The 23929-nt window shown below is 40.5% G+C and overlaps 1 protein-coding gene across 1 annotated transcript in view; it reads left to right on the top strand.

Annotated features, from left to right (window-relative positions):
- The window catches only part of CDH23 (cadherin related 23), a 1673137-nt gene that overhangs the window by 1084226 nt on the left and 564982 nt on the right, over nt 1–23929 (top strand). The window contains exon 22 of the mRNA XM_033942780.1: nt 250–439. Coding sequence (XP_033798671.1) covers nt 250–439 — 190 coding nt within the window. The remainder of the gene's footprint in view (nt 1–249; nt 440–23929) is intronic.

Genomic DNA, 23929 nt, shown 5'->3' with positions numbered 1-23929 from the left:
TGGAAGCAGCGAATATCATCAAGATTAACTAAGGAGTCCCTTGCTAAAGATGGACAGCCGGCATGTCTTTTCATAAAACAATAAGGGAAAGCCCTTTGAGTTTAATGAGAATTCAGCAAAATACCTGTATATGTGAGAAACAGTCTAAGATTCACTGATGTGTATCGAAAGAGCATTGCATTTATTTCTAAATTATATTGCTGTGACCCACTATTTTCAATCTGTGTCTCTTTCCTCCCCTTACATAAGGTATTTGCCTATGACCCTGACCTGGCTGAGAATGGCACAGTGGTATACAGCATCATTCCACCCAACAAGTTTTATGTCTTGAATAGCACAACAGGGAAGATTCGAACCAGTGGGATCGTACTGGACCGGGAGAACCCTGACCCTGTCGAAGCGGAGCTAATGAGAAAGATAGTCATCTCAGCTACTGACAGTAGGCCTCACTTCTATACCTCTGTACAGCTGAGTTGTTCCTGGGGTTTGCCATGGGGTAAAAAAGGGGTTCAGAACGCTAAACCGAAAAGGAGATCAGGGGGCTTATGTTCTATATATTGGAACATATTTTGAAGTAAATATTTGACAAAACTCCCAGCCTTCTTTAATTAAGGGTGATTCAAATTAGCACAATCGTTTGCCTATCCATCTCTGTTATTTAAATAAATACATAGATATACAGTAGATATATACTTTAGTAGCATCTTGTAAATATTTGCTTTAGCCCCTTCTATAGCAGATAATTATCAACTGTTAAGTCTACATTTCATCTGATCAATAAATTGTCTTGAGTCAACATACTTCAATATAGGATGGTTAAAACTATCCCCCCTTTTTCAAAAACATGAATGCATTTTTTAGCGCAGGCCGGTGCACTGAATGCCCTGCGCTGCTCCCGACACTCATAGTGAGCGTCGAGAGCAGCACAGAGCATTCAGCGCACCGGCCTGCACTAAAAAATGCTTCCGCAGTTTTGTAAAAAGGGGGATATGTCATTTAAAGAAATTTTTTTATTTAAAAATGTATATACCGCATAAAAACTTTGCATTTACAAAATGACATGCATACATATTTAAGAAATGCTAAACATGTTTTTCTTGAGTGACTGAGTCTGGAAGTATGTTATATGATTCAGTTTCTGATATAAGTATGGATGTTAATTGTAAAATCATTTTTTAGTATGGTTTACGTTTTAGTCTGATATTTGTTTTTTAATTATATATGTTTTATTGTAACTCGCACAGAATTGTTGGATGTTTGTGAGTAATACATTTTTAAATAAATGACCAACTTACTAAAAAAAAAAAAGAAAAATGTTGCTATGCACCCCATTAATCAGGATTTCATACAAGCCACAGTACCAAGATATTACTGAATGGGGTTACAACTAATATGGATATCAGGATAGATAATAATCTCCCTTAATCTCAATGCTGCATTCAGTTTGGTTGACCATAATGTGCTGATTTCATGTTTAAAAGATATTTTGTATTGGTGAACTAGTTCTTAGTTGGTTCCAGAATGTTTTGGGTGGACTGTAACTTTCTTTTTTTAACAAAGTTTTTTTTTTTTTTTTGCAAATATGGCACTAATATTTAAAAAGGAGATAGAACTGCTTTAAACTAAGACTGGGGGGGGGGGAGCCGACAGTTGGCCAGGAGCAGATGGTTTGGTGTGGAGTATCCTTGAAGGATACTGTTGAATCAGACCATTTAGGGAATCCTAATAGGTTTCAAAAATGGTGAAAGAAAGCCAAGAGTGCTTAAGAGGGAAGCAGAGTAAAAATGTGAAGTTATCCCTGTCATCTTCTCAGCAGCCTGTAGATACAAGGAAAAACACAATTTGAAGTGTCTGTATACTAGAGCATTGTATAATCTTAGAGAGGAGCTGCTTACACAAAAGGATGACAGACATAATGATCGGATTTTGCCTTTTGTTATGAAAAACACTGATCTGTATATTAAACTACAGAGGGCTATATGTCCTCATTTTTCATTGCTCAAAGCACATTCTTGCTTTGAACAATCTACAATATTGCTCTCCTTTCAAAGGAACATCAATTTGAGTGATATTTTGAGTCCAAATATCTTACCCACAGATATAGGAATGAGAATGCAGGAAATCAAAGGACATCATAAATGTGGACAGTGCTCCACTTGCCCACTGATGGTAGAGACACAGGTATTTGAACATCCAGTTACCCATGAACAATATGAATTAGACTATACAGCATGTCCAGTGGTGTGATTTATGGGATTCAGTGTCCTTGCCCTTTGATTTATATAGGACAGACATCAAGAATGTTTAAAATTTGGTTACAAGAACATAGATCCTGTCTACAAACAGGCCGAGGAGAAGAACCGCTGGTGGTACACTGCCAACAGTTCCATCATAAGTTCAGTTTGATGACGTTTTTTCAGGATTATGCATTTAAGCAATCTGTGAGAAAAGGTAATTGGCTGCGTTTTTTACGTCAGCGTGAGCAACATTGGATATATTTGCTGAATACTGTATACCCGAATAATCGAGTAAAGCGGTCGGCTTTTTACTAACTGAGGCTGATTGACATCACTGACTAAGTGCCGATCGGTATGAATGAAGATATTTAAAACTGATTGGCTTAGGGAGAAGAACTGGGCAGAGTCTCTGTATCAAAGGGCAGTTCTTTTCTCGGCATCTGAGTCCTGGAGTGCCATTTTTGAAATGATCGGGCAGGGTGCAGTGCATTCAAGTTTGTCGGCGTTTGTCAAAAAAGGAAGAAAGAACAAAAGTGAAACCCCTGACGCAGCCTACTCAGGCAAAATGGGGGATTTCCCTGTTGGGTACTAGCTGCATAAATTCTGTAGTAGAAGGAAGCCATTGGAAGTGGCTTGAAGGGTTCGGAAGTCGATCATGAGAGTACTGCAGCCCAGATGATCCTGCAGTGCAGCTAAGTTTTTCTGCTTTGCCTTTTGCTATAATGTTATTGCAATGAATAGTGAGACTAAGAACATAAGAAATGCCTCCGCTGGGTCAGACCTGAGGTCAATCGCGCCTAGCAGTCCGCTCACGCGGCGGCCCAACAGGTCCAGGACCTGTGCAGTAAATTTCTATCTATACCCCTCTATCCCCTTTTCCAGCAGGAATTTGTCCAATCCTTTCTTAAACCCCAGTACCGTATTCTGCCCTATAACGTCCTCTGGAATTGCATTCCAGGTGTCCACCACACGTTGTGTAAGAAGAACTTCCTAGCATTTGTTTTGAATTTGTCCCCTTTCAACTTTTCCCAATGCCCTCTTGTTTTTTTATTTTCTGAAAGTTTGAGGAATCTGTCCCTCTCTACTCTCTCTATGCCTTTCATGATCTTGTAAGTCTCTATCATATCCCCTCTTAATCTTCTCTTTTCCAGGGAAAAGAGTCCCAGTTTTTCCAATCTCTCAGTGTATGAAAGGCTTTCCATCCCCTTAATCAGTCGTGTCGCTCTCCTCTGAACTCTCTTGAGTAACGCCATATCCTTCTTAAGGTACGGTGACCAATACTGGACGCAGTACTCAAGATGTGGACGCACCATTGCCCGATACTGCGGCAGGATAACTTCTTTCGTTCTGGTTGTAATACCCTTCTTCATTATACCTAGCATTCTATTCGCTCTCGTAGCGGCAGCTGCGCACTGTGCCGTTGGCTTCATTGTCATGTCCACCATTACCTCCAAGTCCCTTTCTTGGGTACTCTCAGTCAATAACATCCCTCCCATCGTATAATTATACCTTGGATTTTTGCTTCCCACATGCAATACTTTACACTTCTCAACATTGAATTTCATCTGCCATCTCTCTGCCCATTCCCCTAGTTTGTCCAAGTCTCTTTGCAATTCTTTGCAGTCCTCCTTTGTCCGAGCTCCACTAAATAGTTTGGTGTCGTCCGCAAATTTTATGAAGAACAACTTGCTAAAGAGACAAAAACTCATAGTAACAATTTTTTTTTAGGTACATCAAAAGCAGAAAACCTGTGAGGAATCCGTGGGACCTTTGGATGATCAAGGAGTAAAAAATGCGCTCAGGGGTGATAAAGCCATAGCGGAGAGACTGAATGAATTCTTTGCTTCAGTCTTTACTGAAGAAGACTTAAGAAATCCACCTGAACCAGAAATGGTTTTCCAGTGTGATGAGGTAAAAGAATTGAAAGAAATCTTGGTGAACCTTGAAGACGTACTATGACAAATTGACAAATTAAAGAGTGATAAATCACCTGGACCAGATGGTATATATCCCAGGGTACCAAAAGAACTCAAGCATTAAATTGCTGATCTGCTATTAGTGATCTGTAACCTGTCATTAAAATCATCTATAGTACCTGAAGATTAGAGGGTGACCAAAGTTATGCCAATTTTTAAAAAGGGTTTCCCATGTTCTCAGTTGTTTTTTCTTTGCGTTTTGTCTTCCTTTTGTACTTACCCTATTTAGTTTTTTTTATTTTATTTTAACTTTTTTATTGTAAACCACTTAGATCTGCCTTCTGGTTTTATATTTGCGGTATATTAAATAAATTGAACTTGAACTTGGGAGATTCGGAAAATTATAGATCGATAAGCCTGACTTCGATGCAAAATAGTGAAAACAATTATAAAAAATAAAATTGTAGAACATATAGGAAAACATGATTTAATGAGACAGAGTCAGCATGGGTTCAGCTGAGAGAGGTCTTCCCTCACCAATTTACTTGACTTCTTTGAAGGTGTGAATAAACGTGGATAAAGGCAAGCCGTTTGATGTAGTGTATCTAGATTTCCAGAAGGCTTTGGATAAAGTTCCTCATGAGAGGATCCTAGAAAAATTAAAAAGTTATGATATAGGAGGCAATGTTCAATTGTGGATTAAGAACTCGTTATCGGACAGAAAACAGAGGGTAGGGTTGAATGGCCATTTTTCTCAGTGGAGGAGGGTAAATAGTGTGCAGCAGGGATCTGTACTGGGGACCGGTGCTATTTAACTTATTTATAAATGATCTAGAAACTGGAACTATGAGCAATGTGATTAAATTTGTAGATGACACTAAACTGCTCAAAGTTGTTAAAACACATGTGTACTGTAAAAAACTACAGGAAGACCTTAGGAAATTGGAAGACTGTTCATCCAAATGGCAGATGAAATTGAATGTGGACAAATGCAAAGTGATGCACAATGGGAAGAATAATTCAAATCATAGTTATCAGATGCTAGGGTCCACCTTGGGAGTCAGCGCTCAAGAAAAGGATCTTGGTGTCATCATAGACAATATGCTGATATCTTCCGCCCAATGTGCGGCGGCGGCCAAGAAGGCAAACAGGATGCTAGGAATTATTAGAAAAGGGATGATTAACAAGACTAAGAATGTTATAATGCCTCTGTATCGTACAATGGTGCAACCTCACCTTGAGTATTGTATTCAGTTCTGGTCTTATCTCAAAAAAAGATATAGCAGCACTAGAAAAGGTTCAAAGAAGAGCAACTAAGATGATAAAGGGGATGGAACTCCTCTCGTATGAGGAAAGACTAGAGAGGTTAGGGCTCTTCAACTTGGAAAAGAGACAGCTGAGGGGAGATATGATTGAAGTCTATAAAATCCTGAGTGATGTAGAAGGGTACAAGTGGATCAATTTTTTTTTTTTTACTACATCAAGATTTACAAAGACTAGGGGACACTCGATGAAGTTAGAGTAATACTTTTAAAACCAATAGGAGGAAATATTTTTTCACTCAGAGAATAGTTAAGCTCTTGAACATGTTGCCAGAATATGTGGTAAGAGCAGTTAATGTATCTGGGTTTTATAAAAAGTTTTGAACAAGTTCCTGGAGGAAAAGTCCATAGTTTGCTCGAGACAGGAATGCTGCTAATATTTGGGTTTTTGCCAGGTACTTGTGACTTGGAAAGGCCTCCGCGAAGACGGGATACTGGGCTAGATGGACCACTGGTCTGACCCAGAAATGCTATTCTTATGTTCTTATGCTTTTATCCTTATGATACAAGCAGTAATCAAACAATGATAACACAGGAAAAATAACAATTCAGTCCATAGACCACAATAAAAGGCATTCCCAAGGGTTCTTTTCTGGCCCCAACTATAATCTCTTTTTGTCCTTGCTTTTCTTATTTATTCATAGCTTAAACATAAGCTGTTTCTCATATGCCAGTGTCAGTCGGTCTTGTTTTTTTGCCCTTATCAGTTTGCAGTTATTTGAGTAGGAAAGGCATTTACCCCCACTGTGATCTTTAAACAAGAAATGGTAATAATCTTGAAGAAAACAAGCGTGAAAATGCCAATACACTGTGAAAATAGTGAGTACAAATGGTGAATGAATTATCCTAGGACAAGCAGGCCGTATATTTTAACATGGGGGGTGATGTTATTCAAGGAACCCGGTACAGACAGTACAAAAGTATACTGTCATTTTAAACTTTTGCAAGTCTGAAAACTACCTGCACCGTGGAGTTAAGAAGCTGTGTTATTTGAGGTTCTTCCAAAAGCGTGTCAAACTCATATTTTTGTGCCTTCCCGGTTCTTTTTTCTTCATTAGTTACACTTTTATTTCATTTTCAGTCTTTTTCCTTTGACAAATTTAATTTTTTCCCAAGGTTCAGTCATTGGGCCTTTGGCCCACCTCAAGCCTTCCCTCATGCCAGGAGTGTCGAACTCTTTTCACATTCATTTTTATTTGGACCTCCTCGGACCATAGAGTACCTTCAGTCTTGCATTGGCGGTCTTTCCCTCCATGTCAAAGCCTTCTAGTAGATTCAAGTGGTGCACTCGGTGCAACAGAACCATTTCAATCACTGATCCAAATAATTGGTGCTTTCAGTGTCTTGGCCCTGACCACCATGTAGACACTTGTCAGTACTGCTCTCAACTTCAAAAGAGGTCACTGAAGGCTAAACAGCTCCAATTCAAAATTTTTTGGGAACAACATTGGGAGCATCGAGGATGTCTGCCACCTTTGATGCTGACATGCAAGTTCCATCTTCAGCATCGAAGCTGGCACCGACATTGACGCTTTACTCAATGTCTACATAATCGCTGCTACAAGCATCAGGAGATACCAATAAATAGGCTAAGAAGCATAGGCGTGCTTCCCCCTCTAAATATGCATTGGTGTCATCCCAGATGTTCACACCATCGAAGCATTCAAAATGTCGGCGCATGGGAACCAGGTCACCATCTTTGCTGGTAGTGTCTCCTAGAAGGCATGAGGTCACCAATGCCTCAGCACCTAGTACCATCTATACTGATGGCTACCACAGTACTGGTACCTTCCCTCCAAAATCGAATCAAGGAGATACTACAAAAGGAGGTAGCAGGCATGCTACAGTCTCAAGGAGTTCAAACAACTGACATTAGAAGGTCGTATCAAAGCACATAAAGTTAGGGCTCTGGTGACTTCAGTAGCTCATCTAGGTTACACTTCCATTGAAAATATATGTAAAGCAGCCACTTGGTCCTCAGTTTATACCTTCACATCACACTACTGTCTGAAGAGACATTCCAGATGAGATAGTCCATTCAGCCAAGCAGTTCTACAAAATTTATTCTCAATTTAAAAACAAACTACCCTCCAACCCTTTTATTTCTAGCTAGAGAGTCTCACATGTGAGAATATACTGCCTGCTTGTCCTAGGATAAAGCATAGTTACTTACCTGTAACAGGTATTATCCGAGGACAGCAGGCAGATATTCTCACAACCCTCCCACCTCCCCTAATTGACTTCTTAGCTTTTTAACTGAACTGATGATCCCGCAAGTTGACGTCAGGTAGGAAGGCACTGGCGTGTACAAGGGCATTATAACATTCTTAGTCTTGTTAACAATCCCTTTTTTAATAATTCCTAGCATCTTATTTGCTTTTTTGGCACATTGGGCGGAAGATTTCCTCATATTGTCTATGATGACACCCAGATCCTTTTCTTGAGTGCTAATCTCCAAGGTGGACCTTAGCATCCTCAGCAGATTCCAGGTATGCCCCGACGAGACGCCGGTAAGGAGGAGAGGCGCTAATGCCAGCTGACTGCTTATAAGACGTGCCTCTCACGGCATGACTCTCTTCCTGGCTGGTGTCTCTCCTCCTCCCCCCCTGCACCTCCCCTCCTCCAGGATTCCTCCCCCCCCCCCCCGTTGCTGCCAGAAGGCCTCCGCGCATGCGCGGACATTGACGTTCTGACATCACGCATGCACGTGACATCATTGCATCAACATCCGTGCACTTACGGATGCCTTCTGGCCAGGGCATCGGGTTTAGTGTGCCGCTGGCCAAAAAGTTTGTGGGACACTGCTATAGATATTCAAAAATGTAAAGAAACATAAATGAATAAATTAACTAACATAACAAGTAATCGAAAGGCAGATTCACTTGGTTAAAAAATGAACACATACAAATCAGAATCCTTTACCAGAAGTGTACATTCTTTAAAACCCAAAATACTCCTACTTGGTCATTTTGCGCCATTTGAAAAGGAAATCAACATCCTTGTTTTGCACTATCAAACTGTCCTCCTAAACTCATTGACACCATGTTTGTGACAGCTCTTATGCACATTTTGAAAAATTGGAAGTCATCCACACTACTAGACTACACCTTTTGGTGGAACTCTTTGAGCATGTACCACAAATTCGAAACATATGCATATGAAAAGAATATGATATCCCGTTTCTCTACAAATTTGGTGCGAAATAAATCACCTTGGTCATTCTTAGATTCATATGTTCACTCTGCCTCGTAGACACTTCTGCCACTCTCTCACTCTCTCTCTCTTTCTCTATCTCTCTTTTTTTTTTTTTTTTTTTTTTCTCTATTCCTTTCTTTTATTTCATCATCTCTGCTTCATCTATCCTTTCTATTTCTTTTCTTAGCAGTTTCAAATACATTGAATTCTTCTTACTAGTCTGTTATATGCAAATGAATGCAATTATGGTTTCTCTTGTTTATACATCACTATTTTTTTTTTATTCAATCTTTATGTACTTGAACTGCTTTTTGTATATTATTTATAATATTCAATAAAATTATTGAAATAAAAAAAAAGAAAAGGAAATCCCATATTCATTGAACAGTTCTGCAGTGAAATAGAACATATAAATTGTTAGTTATTCTTAAAATGGAATACATTGTTACAAGGTATCTTTTGAACAAATTTCATTTAAAAACATACATCAATTTTGGCATTTAGACCTGTGGTGAAAACAGTGTCCAACTCAAAAATGAGTTGTTCTTCTTGTTGTTATACTTCATCAATATTTCCCCTACACCATGAGATCCTGACAACCTTAAATACAAAAATAAATGTGAAAAATCCAAACAAGCCTGTACCAAGGCTGCTCTGATGGCGCAGTGGTTAAAGCTACAGCCTCAGCACCCTGAGATTGAGGACTCAAACCCACATTGTTCCCTGCGACCCTGGGCAAGTCACTTTATTTTTATTTTATTTAACACCTTTATATATCGCCTGGAATCTAGGTGGTTTCAAAAATCAAGTACATTCAAAAAAATTTCATAAGACCATTGACAAGACAATATTCATAAAAGTTTCCAAGTTTATTAAATATTTGATTAATCGCTTATTCCAAATTCTAAGCGATGTACAAAATATTAAAATATTAAATTACAGTAATCGAAGGGAAACAAACTATATAAATGTGACTGACACGACAAACGAGATACAGAAGGAATGGGATGGGAAGGAAATTCAAATTTAAAAATAGTAAAGAAGACATGTAAGGAAAAAACAATAGGGAGGAGGAGAGCAGTGCGCATCAGAGAGTTTAAAAGCCAGGGCACAATTGAACATAAGAACATAAGAACATAAGAATTGCCATCTCCGGATCAGACCCATGGTCCATCGAGTCCGGCGATCCGCACACGCGGAGGCCCAGTCAGGTATACACCTGATTGTTCTAATCACCCATATCCCTCTATGCCTCTCATAAGGAGATGTGCATCTAATTTGCCTTTGAATCCTAGCACAGTGGATTCCTTAATAACCTCCTGTGGAAGAGCATTCCATGCGTCCACCACTCGCTGCGTATAGCAGAACTTCCTGACATTTGTCCTGGACCTGTCACCCCTTAGCTTCAAACCATGTCCTCTTGTCCGTGTCACATTGGACAATGTAAATAATTTGTTTTTCTGCTCTATTTTATCGATGTCTTTCAGTATTTTGAACGTCTCTATCATGTCCCCTCGCAGCCTCCTCTTCTCAAGGGAGAACAATCCCAGTTTCTTGAGTCGTTCCTCGTATTCCAATTTCTCCATACCTCTTATTAGTTTCGTTGCTCGTCTCTGCACCCTCTCCAGCAGTTTTATATCCTTCTTTAGGTTGGGAGACCAATGTTGTACACAGTATTCCAAGTGTGGTCTGACCATTGCTCTATAAAGCGGCATTATGACTTTCTCCGATCTACTCGTGATTCCTTTCTTTATCATGCCCAACATTCTGTTTGCTTTCTTTGCCGCTGCCGCACATTGTGCCGACGGCTTCAGGGTCCTATCTATCAGTACACCCAGGTCCTTTTCTTGTTCGCTCTTACCCAGAGTTGCTCCTGACATTCTATACTCGTGTTCCTTATTCTTACTACCTAAATGCATTACTTTGCATTTCTCCACGTTGAACTTCATCTGCCATTGCTCTGCCCATTTCTCTAGCTGATACAAGTCGCTCTGGAGTTCCTCGCTATCTTCCTGCGATCTGATTTCCCGGCATAGCTTTGTGTCGTCTGCAAACTTAATGATCTCACTGGATATTCCGCCTTCCAGGTCATTGATATATATATTAAATAGAATCGGCCCAAGTACCGAGCCCTGGGGCACACCACTAGTCACTTTCTCCCAGTCTGAGAACTTCCCATTTATGCCCACTCTCTGCTTCCTGTTTTCCAGCCATTTGCCTATCCACCTTTGTATATCTCCCTCTATTCCATGGCTTTGTAGTTTCCTGAGAAGTCTTTCATGCGGAACTTTGTCGAATGCTTTCTGGAAGTCCAAATAAATTATGTCCACCGGCATTCCACTATCAATTTGCTTGTTCACGGTCTCAAAAAATTGAAGCAAATTCGTTTAAACATGATTTCCCTTTCCTGAACCCATGTTGACTGGGTTTCATCAAGTCGTGTGTATCTAGGTGCCGGACTATGCTATCCTTGATCAGTGCTTCAACCATCTTTCCAGGGACAGACGTAAGACTCACAGGTCTGTAGTTGCCCGGTTCCCCTCTCGATCCTTTTTTGAAAATTGGCGTGACATTCGCTATCTTCCAGTCTTCTGGTATCTGTCCAGTTCTGATTGTCAGATTGGCAAGTTTCTGCAATAGCTCTCCGATTTCAACCTTCAATTCCTTTAATACTCTCGGATGAATTCCATCCGGTCCAGGGGATTTGTCACTTTTAAGTTTGTCGATCTGGTAGTATATCTGGTCCAACTCCACTTCAACTGTGGTGAGGCTGTCTTCCATTACTCCATTAAACACTTTCATTGCCTCTGGTATTTTTGCAGTATCCTCCTCCGTAAAGACAGACGCAAAGAAGGAATTTAGTTTGTCCGCAATTTGTTTATCTTCCTTAATGTACCCTTTTCTTCCCTGGTCGTCCAGGGGTCCCACCGCCTCTTATGCGGGTTTTTTTCCCTTTCACGTATCTAAAGAAGGGCTTGAAGTTCTTGGCCTCTTGCGCTATTTTTTCTTCATAGTCCTTTTTGGCATCCCTCACCGCCTTGTGACATTTCTTCTGTTCGTCTTTATGTTTTTTCCATGCTTCGGTCGTTTTGATGTGTTTCCATTTTTTGAAAGAGTCCTTCTTTTCTTTTATGGCTTCCTTCACCTGTCTGGTAAGCCATGCCGGTTCTCCCTTACCTTTTGTTCTCCCTTCCTTGGAGATCCTCGGAATGTGTAGGTTTTGTGCTTCTGTGATAGTACTTTTCAGTAGGGACCATGCCTGGTCTACTGTTTCAATTTTATCCACCTTTTTCTTGAGTCGTTGTTTCACCATGGCTCTCATGCGATCGTATTTGCCCTTTTTAAAGTTAAAAGCGCCTGATCTAATCCAAATTTCAGGGTTGTAGACCAAATTTAATTTTATTAGTTGTCGAATGCATCTTTAAAAACATAAACATAGGCAATATTCATGATTTACATGTATAAGACAGCCACATGTCCAATAGGGCACTAGAATTGTTTCTACTACCTACATATAGGCATCGACAAATAATTGGGTCTTTAATAATTTCTTAAAGTTGACACATTCTATGCATAATCTCAGATGACCAAGTAGACTGTTCCACAGGAGCACTTAAGGGCAAATTCTATAAGAAGCGCCCAAAATTTAGGCGCCAAATTAGGCACTGTTCAGCGCGATTCAAGTAAAATTGGGTGCTGTTTAGTGAATCACACTGAGCGGCATCTATTTTGGAGGCGCCCAATAATTAGGCCAGCTCTAGGCACAAATAAAAGTTAGGCGCCCATGCGAGCGCTTAAGCATGCTTAAGAGCAGCGATTCTGCAACAAGGCGCCTAGCACGTAGCCACACCCAAGCCTAACGTGCATCGAGCCTATTTTTTTGAAGGCCGCCTAAATTTTTTTTGAGGCACCTTGTTACAGAATCGCTCTTTCTTGATAGGCGCCTACGTTTCGATTAGTGCTGATTAAAAAGCTTAATTGAGCTTGTTGATCAATTTAGATGGGCGCCACCAAAATAGGTGCCTAACATTAGTCACTGGTTAAAGAATTTGGGCCTAAATCTTCCCATTGCCCCAAGTATATTAGATAGATTGTGAGCCTGCCAGGACAGACAGCGAAAAATGCTTGAGTACCTGAATAACTTCATGTAAACCATTCTGAGCTCCTTTGGGAGAATAGTATAGAAAACTGAATAAATAATATTGCTTCAATGTTCAGTTATTCTTGTTTTAACTTGAATAGTCTTTCCAACATTTAAAAGTGAACAGGGGCACACAATGACACTAATTATTTTATCAATATTACAGTTAGACTTCGAAACAGTATATTTTTTCCTGTCCTTGGATGAACAAAATCATTGACTATTAATGAACATGAACATACTGAGCACCTGCCACATGGTGAATGGCCTGCTGTGGATACAATTTCATGTGGAAAGCAGATGGTGCAATCATTTCTTTAATATTCTTACCCTGCGTGTAAGCTACAGTTAGTTTTTTTTTTGCTTTAAAACAACGATGCCCCTCTAATATGTACAAATGTTTTCTTAAAACCTTCTGGAGGTCTTTTGAAAAATGAAAAAAATTGCAAACTGCAAAGTCTGGTGTGGATCTATTGACTCAATGGACTGGAGTGTTTCTCTGTTCACAGCTCTTGCTCTAGTGAGCCCTTTATTAATACATTCTTTGAGGCCTTGGTGTAGCAATTAAGTGCCACCACACTTGGCTATTATAAATGCTCACACCTAAGCACATAGGGGCTGATTCTATAAACGGAGCCCAAAATCGGCCGGCACCTAAATAAATGGCACCGGCCGTGTGTCAGTCACACTTAGGTACCATTTACAGTAGGGGTAGGGAATTCCGGTCCTCGAGAGCCGTATTCCAGTCATGTTTTCTGGATTTCCCCAATGAATATGCATGAGATCTATTTGCATGCACTGCTTTCAATGCATATTCATTGGAGAAATCCTGAAAACCCGACTGGAATACGGCTCTCGAGGACCGGAGTTCCCTATCCCTGATTTACAGAATTGCAGATAGCGGTGCCTATGTAAAAACGTAGGCGTCTGAAATGTAGGCCAATATTTCAGGCACCTGTTTTGGGAGATTCGTGCTTAGCAGTGCCTAAGTTACGCTCCGCCCTTAGAAATGCCCACTTAGGCATTAGGCGCTGCTAAGCGCCATGCAGTAGGTGCCTGTCACCCAATTATTTTTTTTTGCAATTATTGAGCCTATTAAGGGTATTTTGCCAATTAGTTTAGGTGCCTAAGAGGCGCTTAACTTTAGGTGTTCTTTATAGAATCAGCCCCATACTGATTCTATAAAGAGCACCTGTTAGGCTAGTATTCTATAAGGGAAACTACATTCCTTAATAGAATAATATTCTTTAATCTAATCTAATCTAGTCTTCGGTTTATATACCGGGTCATCTCCCAGGAGCTCAACTCAGTTTACAAGTAATTAAAGACCAGCAAAAAAGCAAACAAGAGCATAGGAGAAAATAAGTGTTGTAGGGCAATCAATTTGTTTAATCTTTAGGTAAACTGTTCAAGTATTGTGTAAATAAGGTTTTTAGGACTTTACAACCTATCAATCTGACAGAATCAGGAAGCCCATTCCACATTTCTACCAATTTATAAGTGAAAGATTGACTGAGTTTCCTGGCCAATTTAATTCCTCTGAAGGAAGGGAACAGTAATTTATAGCTCTGTGTATTCCTCGAATGGCAAGATCTAAGGGTATTCCAGTATAAAGGGACCAAAGGACCAAATATTCCTTAGAGAAGCTTAAAAATGACCCAGGCGCATTTAAACTGGATCCTAAAACGGATTGGTAGCCATTGAAGCTTTCTCAACAGAGGGGAGACATGATCGTACTTTCCCTTCCCAAAGATGAGTTTAGCTGCCGTATTCTGTATTAACTGAAGTCTTCTCAAACTACCTGTTTGATACCTAAGTATGCAGAATTACAATAATCCATCTGGGCAAGTACAAAAGACTGTACCAGCACTGAAAAATGATCTTGATGAAAAAATGATCTAACTTTTCTTAACATACGTAAACTAAAAAAAACACTACATTCCTTAACAGAATAGGTTCCTGCCAGGTTCACTCCAGTGTGCCAAATTATAGGCATCCTGTTATGGAAATGCCCTTTTAAAGGGTAATCCCATCATAGCTGCCTAGATTTCAGTGGAAAGTACTTAAGTAAATACTAGTACATATTCTTGTCATTTATGGGCACATGTGAACACATCTGCGTATAACGGGGGAATTCATCAAAGTGTGCTACTGTGATTTTACCACAAGCTATGCTAATTTAGCACAGGGTCCCATTTTATCCAATGAGAGCGTCTGCTAAAATAGCACAACTTGTGGTAAAATCACAGTAGCACACTTTGATGAATTCCCCCCTAAATGTACAGTTTCCAGCTTTGTGCAATTCTATAAGTTCATGCCATAGTCAACGGTGCATATTTTACTGATGGGTGGAGTTTCGATGGACAATGGGCAGGGCACACAGTTGCATAGGTTATAAATTACTCAATCTATGCACATGCTTTCACAATCTAGGTACGGGCATTTACACCTCTTACAGCTCTTTACTAGCAGAGAAGAAATACTCCACCGCTCTTCAATGAAGGCTCTTGACAAAGAATTCAAACGAAGATCAGACTTGTTCACTCACTCATTTTCTCAGTGGTCAGTGGTCACCATTTTCTCAGTGGTTATGGATGCAAAAGCTGGACACTACAGAAAGAAAATTGACTAATTTGAGCTTTGGTGCTGGAGAAGGATTTTAGGCATGCCTTGGAGTGCCGGAAGAACTAACAAATTGATTCTGGAAGAGATCACACTGGCTATATAACTCAAAGCCTAAATGATGAATTTACGACTGTCTTATTTTGGTCACGCCATCAGAAAGAGAAATCACTGGAGAAGGACATTATGTTTGGGAAGATCGAAGGAACCAGGTGAAGAGGGTGACCTGCAATGAGATGGCTGGACACATTGAAAATAACCATGGGGATGATGCTGAAGGACCTTTCCGGACTAGCATAAAACCGATTTCTTTTTAGATCCACAATTCACCAAGTTGCTAGGACTCAAACACAAGTCAATGGCACATAACAACAGCTCTTTGTAAATAGTTGCACATATTTTACCTCTTATGCTAGTTTTCTATAAAAGAAAGTAGGAGTTTGTTCTACTATAGAATAAGCTCCAGATAGGTGCTCTCTTAGCACCTAAAATTTATTGATTGACTGAGACTTATTAACTGTCTTCATGAAGAAATTCACTCAACACGCCTTCTGAATATAAGCAATCCTTTATAGAATTCCCTTGTTTGTGGCTTAAAATCTATGATATGCAAGTCATGCCTGTTGCATGTCAGTGAATGCATAACCTGCTTCGAATATCAGCCCAGTTGGGTTTAGATTTACACCATATAAAAGTTGTATCATCTTCTGTTCCCTTAGAGATTCATTGAAACCTACAGTGTAGCTCCTCAGGATCTCTCATTGCTCCCCACTTTCCCCCCCTCCCGCCCCCAGGCACTCTGCTCATCGGATTAGTTTCTCTAATCTATCTGTACCCTTCTCCTCTACAACCAACTGCAGATTTCTTCCTCTTTACCTTGCTGCACCAAATGGTTAGAACAAATTGCCTGACTTGATACATCAGACTCCATCTCTGGCAGTATTCAGATCCAGCCTCAAAGCCCATTTCTTTGAAGATGCTTTCCATTCAAAACTCCAGCCCACCTTCTAAGCACCAAAATCTGTCTTATCATTCCCTTTGTAATTCTCCCACCTGAGCACAATGTATTGATGCATCTTCTTGTCCAGTTTGTCTGTCTTGATTAGATTGTACACTCTATTGAGTAGGGACTATCTCTTCTATGTTTTGTTGTACAGTGCTGTGTATGTGTAGTAGTATTATAAAAATGATTGGTAGTAGTTAACCAGGCATGGCCAAACCTGTACACACAATTGTAACTAATGTAGTATTTTATAACATAAAATCTGTAAAACTACATTGGAGGTAAAATATAGAAAGATTTTAGAATACAGGTTTAAAGGTATAGAAGGAAACAAACAAGGTAAGAAGGAAGGCTGAGCATGCCATGCTAATCATGCTGTTCCTTCCTCTGCAGGAGGGAGGCCGGCTTTACGTGCTGCGAGCAGTGCTACGGTCATGGTGAATCTCTTGGATCTCAATGACAATGATCCCACTTTCAGCAATCTGCCTTTTACTGCTGAAGTCTTTGAGGGGGGCCCCTGTTGGATCCTCAGTCTTCCAGGTAAATTTCTCTTTTATATTGTAGTCTTCAATTGTACTCCTTTTGGATTTGCTCTGGTCAGTATGACCAAAATCTCATCCTTTTGTAATCACCTAGAACCGCAAGGTATTGGCGTAATAAAAGAAGCTAATGTAATGTAATGTCAGTAGTGTACAAGTACTATGTTATAAACTGTGAACATAAACACTAAAGGGGGATGAAGGGATGACAGGGGTGTTTTGTTGGGATGACTGGAGGTTTCTAGATGGGAGGTAGGATATTAGTGGGTAAGGGAATATAGTAGAGATCCTAAGTAGTGTCTTCCCTCTACACACAGTTTTTTTGTTGGGGTGTTTTTTTTTTTTTTTGGGGGGGGGGTTATCCTCCACCTGCTTCCAATTATTACCACTTTTTTGTCTGTGCAATCTAAGTATAAGAAGACTTTGGGTTTTGTTTTAGCATTATCCTTCATTTTTGATGGATGATCAGGCTTGTAGTTTACAAAGTGCAATATGTGTTGATCAGTGAATTATTTATATTCATGTGTAATCTTGTCTGCATAGCCCTCAACTAATGTCAGTGCATCAGAATCACAGTCCAGATTTCCTCCATTAACAAAGAAGATATAGAGGCTTATTTTCAAAGCACTTTTGACATACAAAGTACCAGAGAAACCTATGGTGCTTTGAAAATGAGCTAAAGCACCTGTATAGTGGTTAGTGTTTAAGGCAAGGATACCCAACAATAAAATAAAAAAAAAACCAACACAAAGCACACTGTATGCAGAGAAAATATTAATTATCATTTATATTTGGGTCAAGGCAGATGACTTTAAAATATGCAATGTCACCTCAGTAACAACTATACAAAAATAGACAAATATACCCCTCCCCTTTTACTAAACTGTGATAGGGATTTTTAGCGCAGGGAGCTGCGCTGAATGCCTCTTGCAGCTCCCGACGCTAAAAACCACTATCTTGGTTTAGTAAAAGGGGGCCATATTGCAAAATATAGACAACAGATATAAATTCTCAAAACTGACACATTTTGATCACTAAATTGAAAATAAAATAATTTTTCCTACCTTTTTGTCTGGTGATTCTTTCTGTCTTTCTTTCTGCCCCTCCCCTTTTCTTTCTGTCTTTTTCTTTCTCTCTCCCCCTGCCCCCTCTTTATTTCTGTCTTTCTCTCTCCCCCTGCCTGTCTGTCTTTCTTTCTCTCTCCCCCTGCCCCCTCTTTATTTCTGTCTTTCTCTCTCCCCCTGCCAGTCTGTCTTTCTTTCTCTCTCCCCTGCCCCCTCTTTATTTCTGTCTTTCCTTCTCTCTCCCCCTGCCTGCCTTTCTTTCTTTCTCCCCCTGCCTCCTCCAAGCCATCGCATCGATTTCTCCACTTCCCCGATTCTTTTTCTCTCTTCCTACAGCCCCCTTTTCCCCACAAGCCACCACGCCAATTTTTTCCTTCCTTCCCAAGCCAGGCCAGGCGCCTACAAGTACCAGGCCAACAAACCTTCACCTCCGACGTCAATTCAGACGTCAATTGGAGAGGAAGTTCCAGGCCAGCCAGGAAGTGATTGGCTGGCCCAGAACTTCCTGTCCGGCATCAGAATTGATGTCGGAGGTGAAGTTTTGTGGGTCCGGCACTTGTATGCGTCTGGACTGGCTCGGGGAGGAAGGAAGAAGATCGCAAAGGGCAATGCGATCGATTCGCGTTGCCTTTGCAATCTACTGGTTGATCGCGATTGACCATTTGGGCACCCCTGGTTTAAGGGGAAAAAAAGACCTGAGAGACCTTCATTCAAGCAATTGAAACTACTGAAAGTAGTTTGTAAAGCAGGTCGTGGCTCAATCATTGGTCAAAATATTTTAAAGTGCATAACATTTAAGTTTCAAAAGGCAAATTGTATTCGCTCAAAAAAACAAGATAGCACCAAACATTTGTTGCCAGCACAAGATTGAATTGTGCTGGCAATAATGTTTATGTTTATTAATATTTGATATACCACTTAAGCATATTACAGATCTAAGCGGTTACAATTTTAAAAAAAACAGGTACTTAAAACTGTGTGGCATTATAAAGAAAAATGAAAAGATAAGTGCTCTTTATGTTTGGCGCTATCTTGTTTTTTGAGCGAATACAATTTGCCTTTTGAAACTTAAATGTTATGCACTTTAAAATATTTTGACCGATGACTGAGAAACAACCTGCTTTACAAACTACTTTCAGCAGTTTTGATTGCTTGAATGAAGGTCTCGGAGGTCTTTTTTCCCCTTGAACACTAACCACTATACAGTTAGTGCTTCAGCTGATGCTATTGTTGTTGTATTGTCGATTTGAGCATTGGTTTTTTGTTGGTTGTTTCATTGTTTCACCGCTTTGAAAATGAGGCCCATAATCAGCCACACCTAAGATGACATCATCCAACTGGAAAAATAGTATATAATACAGCTCATACTGGACAATACATATCAGTATTAGAGGCCCAACATACTTGAAGGGCTCTGGCCTTAGAATCGGAGCCTACGCACAGCAGTGAATCACAAACTGAGAAGATCCGCATAGTTTATACAGCTCCTGCTCCAATCATTGGCCAGTAGTTTAGTCTTTTTTTTGAAAAAAAAATTTTATAAAGCAATTTAACGAAGCTAAAACCCTTTCAACTTTAAAGGGATATTATACATATGTAGTAGCCAGGATTTGAAAAAAATGTGAGACACAAAAAAAAACTTATCTCAGAACTTGACTTGTCTTTATACTATGATTCAGTCACCAGTGTCTAATTTGCCGACGCGGCCACGTTTCAACGGGAATTTTTAACATCCGCTGCGTCAGGGCCACCAGGACATTCAAAATCACAGGCTCACTAGAAGATCAGAAAAAGAAATTAGAGCATTCACTCTTCCAAAACCCACCAAAACACATAACAATAAACTAACACTCACATCAATTCACTCGATCACAGATTTTCAAACTGTATCAAGATGGCAGCAACAGCAATTTTATAGCGTACTCGTGACGACATAACGTAACACCACGCACCCACGTCATAATTCATTCATCACAATACACACAATACACAATACACTCTAATAGAAATGTTGCCATTCAAAACGATCTATTAAGGCCCATTGGCCACAATGCATCCAGCCTATTAATCCAGCGCTGTTCTCTTTGAGCCAAATATCTCCTAAAGTCCCCCCCTCTCCTACCCGGAACAACCATCTCCAGAATTAAAGCCCGTAAGGATCCAAAATCATGGTCTTTATCGATACAATGTCTCGCTAATGGAGCCCCAATTACCTTGTTCTTGATTTTTGAATGTATGCCACCCTAAGATTCCTATTTTTTATCTACTCCCAAAGAAACCACAAGTCTTCCACCTCTCCCCCAGGTAGACCAATTGTGTCAAATCGTGGTGCTTTACTTGAAGCCACGTCCATCTATATTGATAAATTTCTCCAGAAGTTTTGCTATGGGGATAACGATGGCCCCCGCTGTTGCGAACCTGTTTATGGATAGGTTGAGTGTGACTGGGTGTATGACTGTGAACTTTTCAAATATGTGGCTTTTGGACCAGATACATTGATGACATCTTTTTAATCTGGAATGGAGTCAGGTTGAGTTGGAACGATTTTTTACTTATCTTGATACCTGTCATCCCAACGTACGTTCACCCATGCTTATAGTACGAACCAGATTTCCTTTTTGGATGTGTCTGTTGAGATTAGAGATGGTGATTTTTACACTACAGTATTTACTAAACCTACTGAACTGTAACTCGACCCTCCACTATTCCAGTGCCCACTCTAGTTCATTGAAAAAGAGTCTACCTTATTCCCAGTTTTTATGTATGTGTAGGATTTGTTCCTCAAAAAACAGACTTCAAACGTCAGGCTGATGTCCTTAAACAAAGATTTCTGACCCGGGGCTACCCCTTTAAAAGTTGTGTCTTCAGCTTATAAAAGAGCATTGTATTGTGATAGGGAGGCCCTGTTTGCTCCGAAGGGCTTGAATATCCAGAAAACCAGGGGAGCAGTCATGACGTGTGTTGTAAACGTACTCGAGCCAGTGTCACCGTATGGTGCGCTCGCTAAAAAGACATTGGGCGATTTTATAAACTTCTGGCACTTTTAAAGCTTACGATCTGAGGATAGCTTTTCGGAGAAACTAGAAACTTGAAAGGAAATTCTGTGCCCCTCTATGCTTTCTAGTGCTGAGTGTGATACAGTATGGATGGGTCACAGAGCCTGTGGAACGTGTCAGATGTGTGGGTCTTATGATGTGCACTAATAAGTTCTGTAATCCTAAAGATAAGGAAGAGTACATCTTAAGACACACATCTGACTGTAAATCTTGTGGTGTAGTATATATTATAAAATGTCCCTGTGAGTTAATCTATTGGGGGCAGACATCCAGAAAATTCACTACACGACTTACAGAGCACAAAAGTAACATCAAGAACAAGGTAATTGGGGCTCCATTAGCGAGACATTGTATCGATAAAGACCATGATTTTGGATCCTTACGGGCTTTAATTCTGGAGATGGTTGTTCCGGGTAGGAGAGGGGGGGGACTTTAGGAGATATTTGGCTCAAAGAGAACAGCGCTGGATTAATAGGCTGGATGCATTGTGGCCAATGGGCCTTAATAGATCGTTTGAATGGCAACATTTCTATTAGAGGTGTATTGTGTGTATTGTGATGAATGAATTATGACGTGGGGTGCGTGGTGTTACGTTATGATGTCACGAGTACGCTATAAAATTGCTGTTGCTGCCATCTTGATACGGTTTGAAAATCTGTGATCGAGTGAATTGATGTGAGTGTTAGTTTATTGTTATGTGTTTTGGTGGGTTTTGGAAGTGTGAATGCTCTAATTCTTTTTCTGATCTTCTAGTGAGCCTGTGATTTTGAATGTCCTGGTGGCCCTGACGCAGCGGATGTTAAAAATTCCCGCGAAACATGGCTGCGTCGGCAAATTAGAACACTGGTGACTGAACATAGTATAAAGACAAGTCAAGTTCTGAGATAAGTTTGTTTTGGTCTCACATTTTTTAAATCATGGGCTACTACATATGTATAATATCCCTTTAAAGTTGAAAGGGTTTTAGCTTCATTAAATTGCTTTATAAAAAATTTTTTTCAAAAAAAAGACTAAACTACTGGCCAATGATTGGAGCAGGAGCTTGTATAAACTACACGGATCTTCTCAGTTTGTGATTCACTGCTGTGCGTAGGCTCCGATTCTGAGGCCAGAGCCCTTCAAGTATGTTGGGCCTCTAATACTGATATGTATTGTCCAGTATGAGCAGTATTATATACTATTTTTCTGATTATATTATATGCTGCTGGGGTAACTAGTTTTAGGTTGTATATCATCCAACTGGAGCCAGCTCTGATCTGCTCTCCAAGAGCCCAGAAAAGCCTAAAAAGGTTCTCTGTCAGTTGCTTCTCCCACAGTCTACTTTATCTGCCTGGAAATGCAGCAACAATTTGCTTTCTCTCTCTTTACTGATTTATAAAGAAGGGAAAGCTATAGAGATAAATGTACGAGAAATACATCACCATATATGGGTGAAGATGTTCTCAGGAATTTGGTGGTACCTATAGAAAGGATAAACAAACTCTTACTTCATCAATGCTCCTATAAAGCGATGGTGAAACCCAGTGGCATAGCGATGGTGAGGGGCACCAGAGGTGGTGGTGCCCCCTCCTGTTTTCTCTTCTCTGCTTCTGCTCCTTCCCATCCCCCGGCCATGCACGCGCTCCCCTTCCCTTCCCCCGTAGCTCTTTAATTTTCCCAGCATGAGCAGTATCACAAACTTGCTGCCCGCGTCGTGTCAGCTCTCCCTCTAATGTCACTTCTTAGGCACGGGACCCAGAATTGACGTCAGAGAGAGCCAACACCAGTACGGGCAGCAAGTTTATGATACTGCTTGTGCCGGGCAAATTAAAAATGTACGAGGGAAGGGAAGGAGAGCACACGCATGGCAGGGGGTTCCGGAAGGAGTGGGGTACAGAGAGGAAGACAGGTGATGGTGCCCCCACCAAGATGGCACCTACATTTAGACGTGCCCACTTATGCCAGGTCTATGGCAATTGTAAGTTGGCATGCCTAAGTGCACCATTTAGGATGTGCAATTTATAGAATTCTGTAAGGTGTGTACTAAGTAGGTGACATGCTGTTGTCCCATCCATGCTCCTATCACAGTCCTAATCCCACTGACTTGCAGAATTACTCCTTTCATTAGTGGCTATCTCCCCTCTACACATATCAACTCCTATCATTTTAAAGATAGCAGGACATGAAGTAAAGAGTTACATGGGATCAGACTCCAATCCATATTTTCCAGCTGCACAATCGTTACTTTATCTGCTGTTTGTTATTAGAAAGTAGCTCATGCCTTTCATTTCCAGTAGTAGGTCAAGGTATGAGATATATCCTAATAAAATTAACCTGACTTAGTTGGTATGATAATTAAAAAAAAACCAAAAAAAAAACCCCACCATGAACAAGAAACAGATATTGGTATATAGAGTTTCTCTATACAAACATGACCTAGCCACCCCGAGTAGGCTGGCTTTTACTATCAGAGGCTAAGCAGGGTTGGGCCTGGCTAGTACCTGGATGGGGGACTGCCTAGAAGTACAAGGTGCCGTAGGCTGAGGGGCCCTATGTTGGGCAACAGCAGCATAGTGGAGCCACACCCTGCATGGGAGAAGGCAATAGAAAACCATTCCTCTACTGTGCTGTGAAACATCGCAGGGTGGATTCCTTACTGTGCATGTTGACATGAGTTGGTGGCTGACAAAGTGGCATGATCCATCCTTCCACATACAAACATACCTTGGGTTTTGGCCAGGTACTAGTGACCTGAATTGGCCACCGTGAGAACAGGCTACTGGGCTTGATGGACTATTGGTCTGACCCAATAAGGCTGTTCTTATGTACTACACATTTACACATACCTAACAGAT

The sequence above is a fragment of the Geotrypetes seraphini genome, chromosome 4 (assembly GCF_902459505.1).
Source record: "Geotrypetes seraphini chromosome 4, aGeoSer1.1, whole genome shotgun sequence".
NCBI lineage: Eukaryota > Metazoa > Chordata > Amphibia > Gymnophiona > Dermophiidae > Geotrypetes > Geotrypetes seraphini.
Note: the sequence above shows the minus strand (reverse complement) of the source record. Positions and strands in the feature narration are given on the sequence as shown.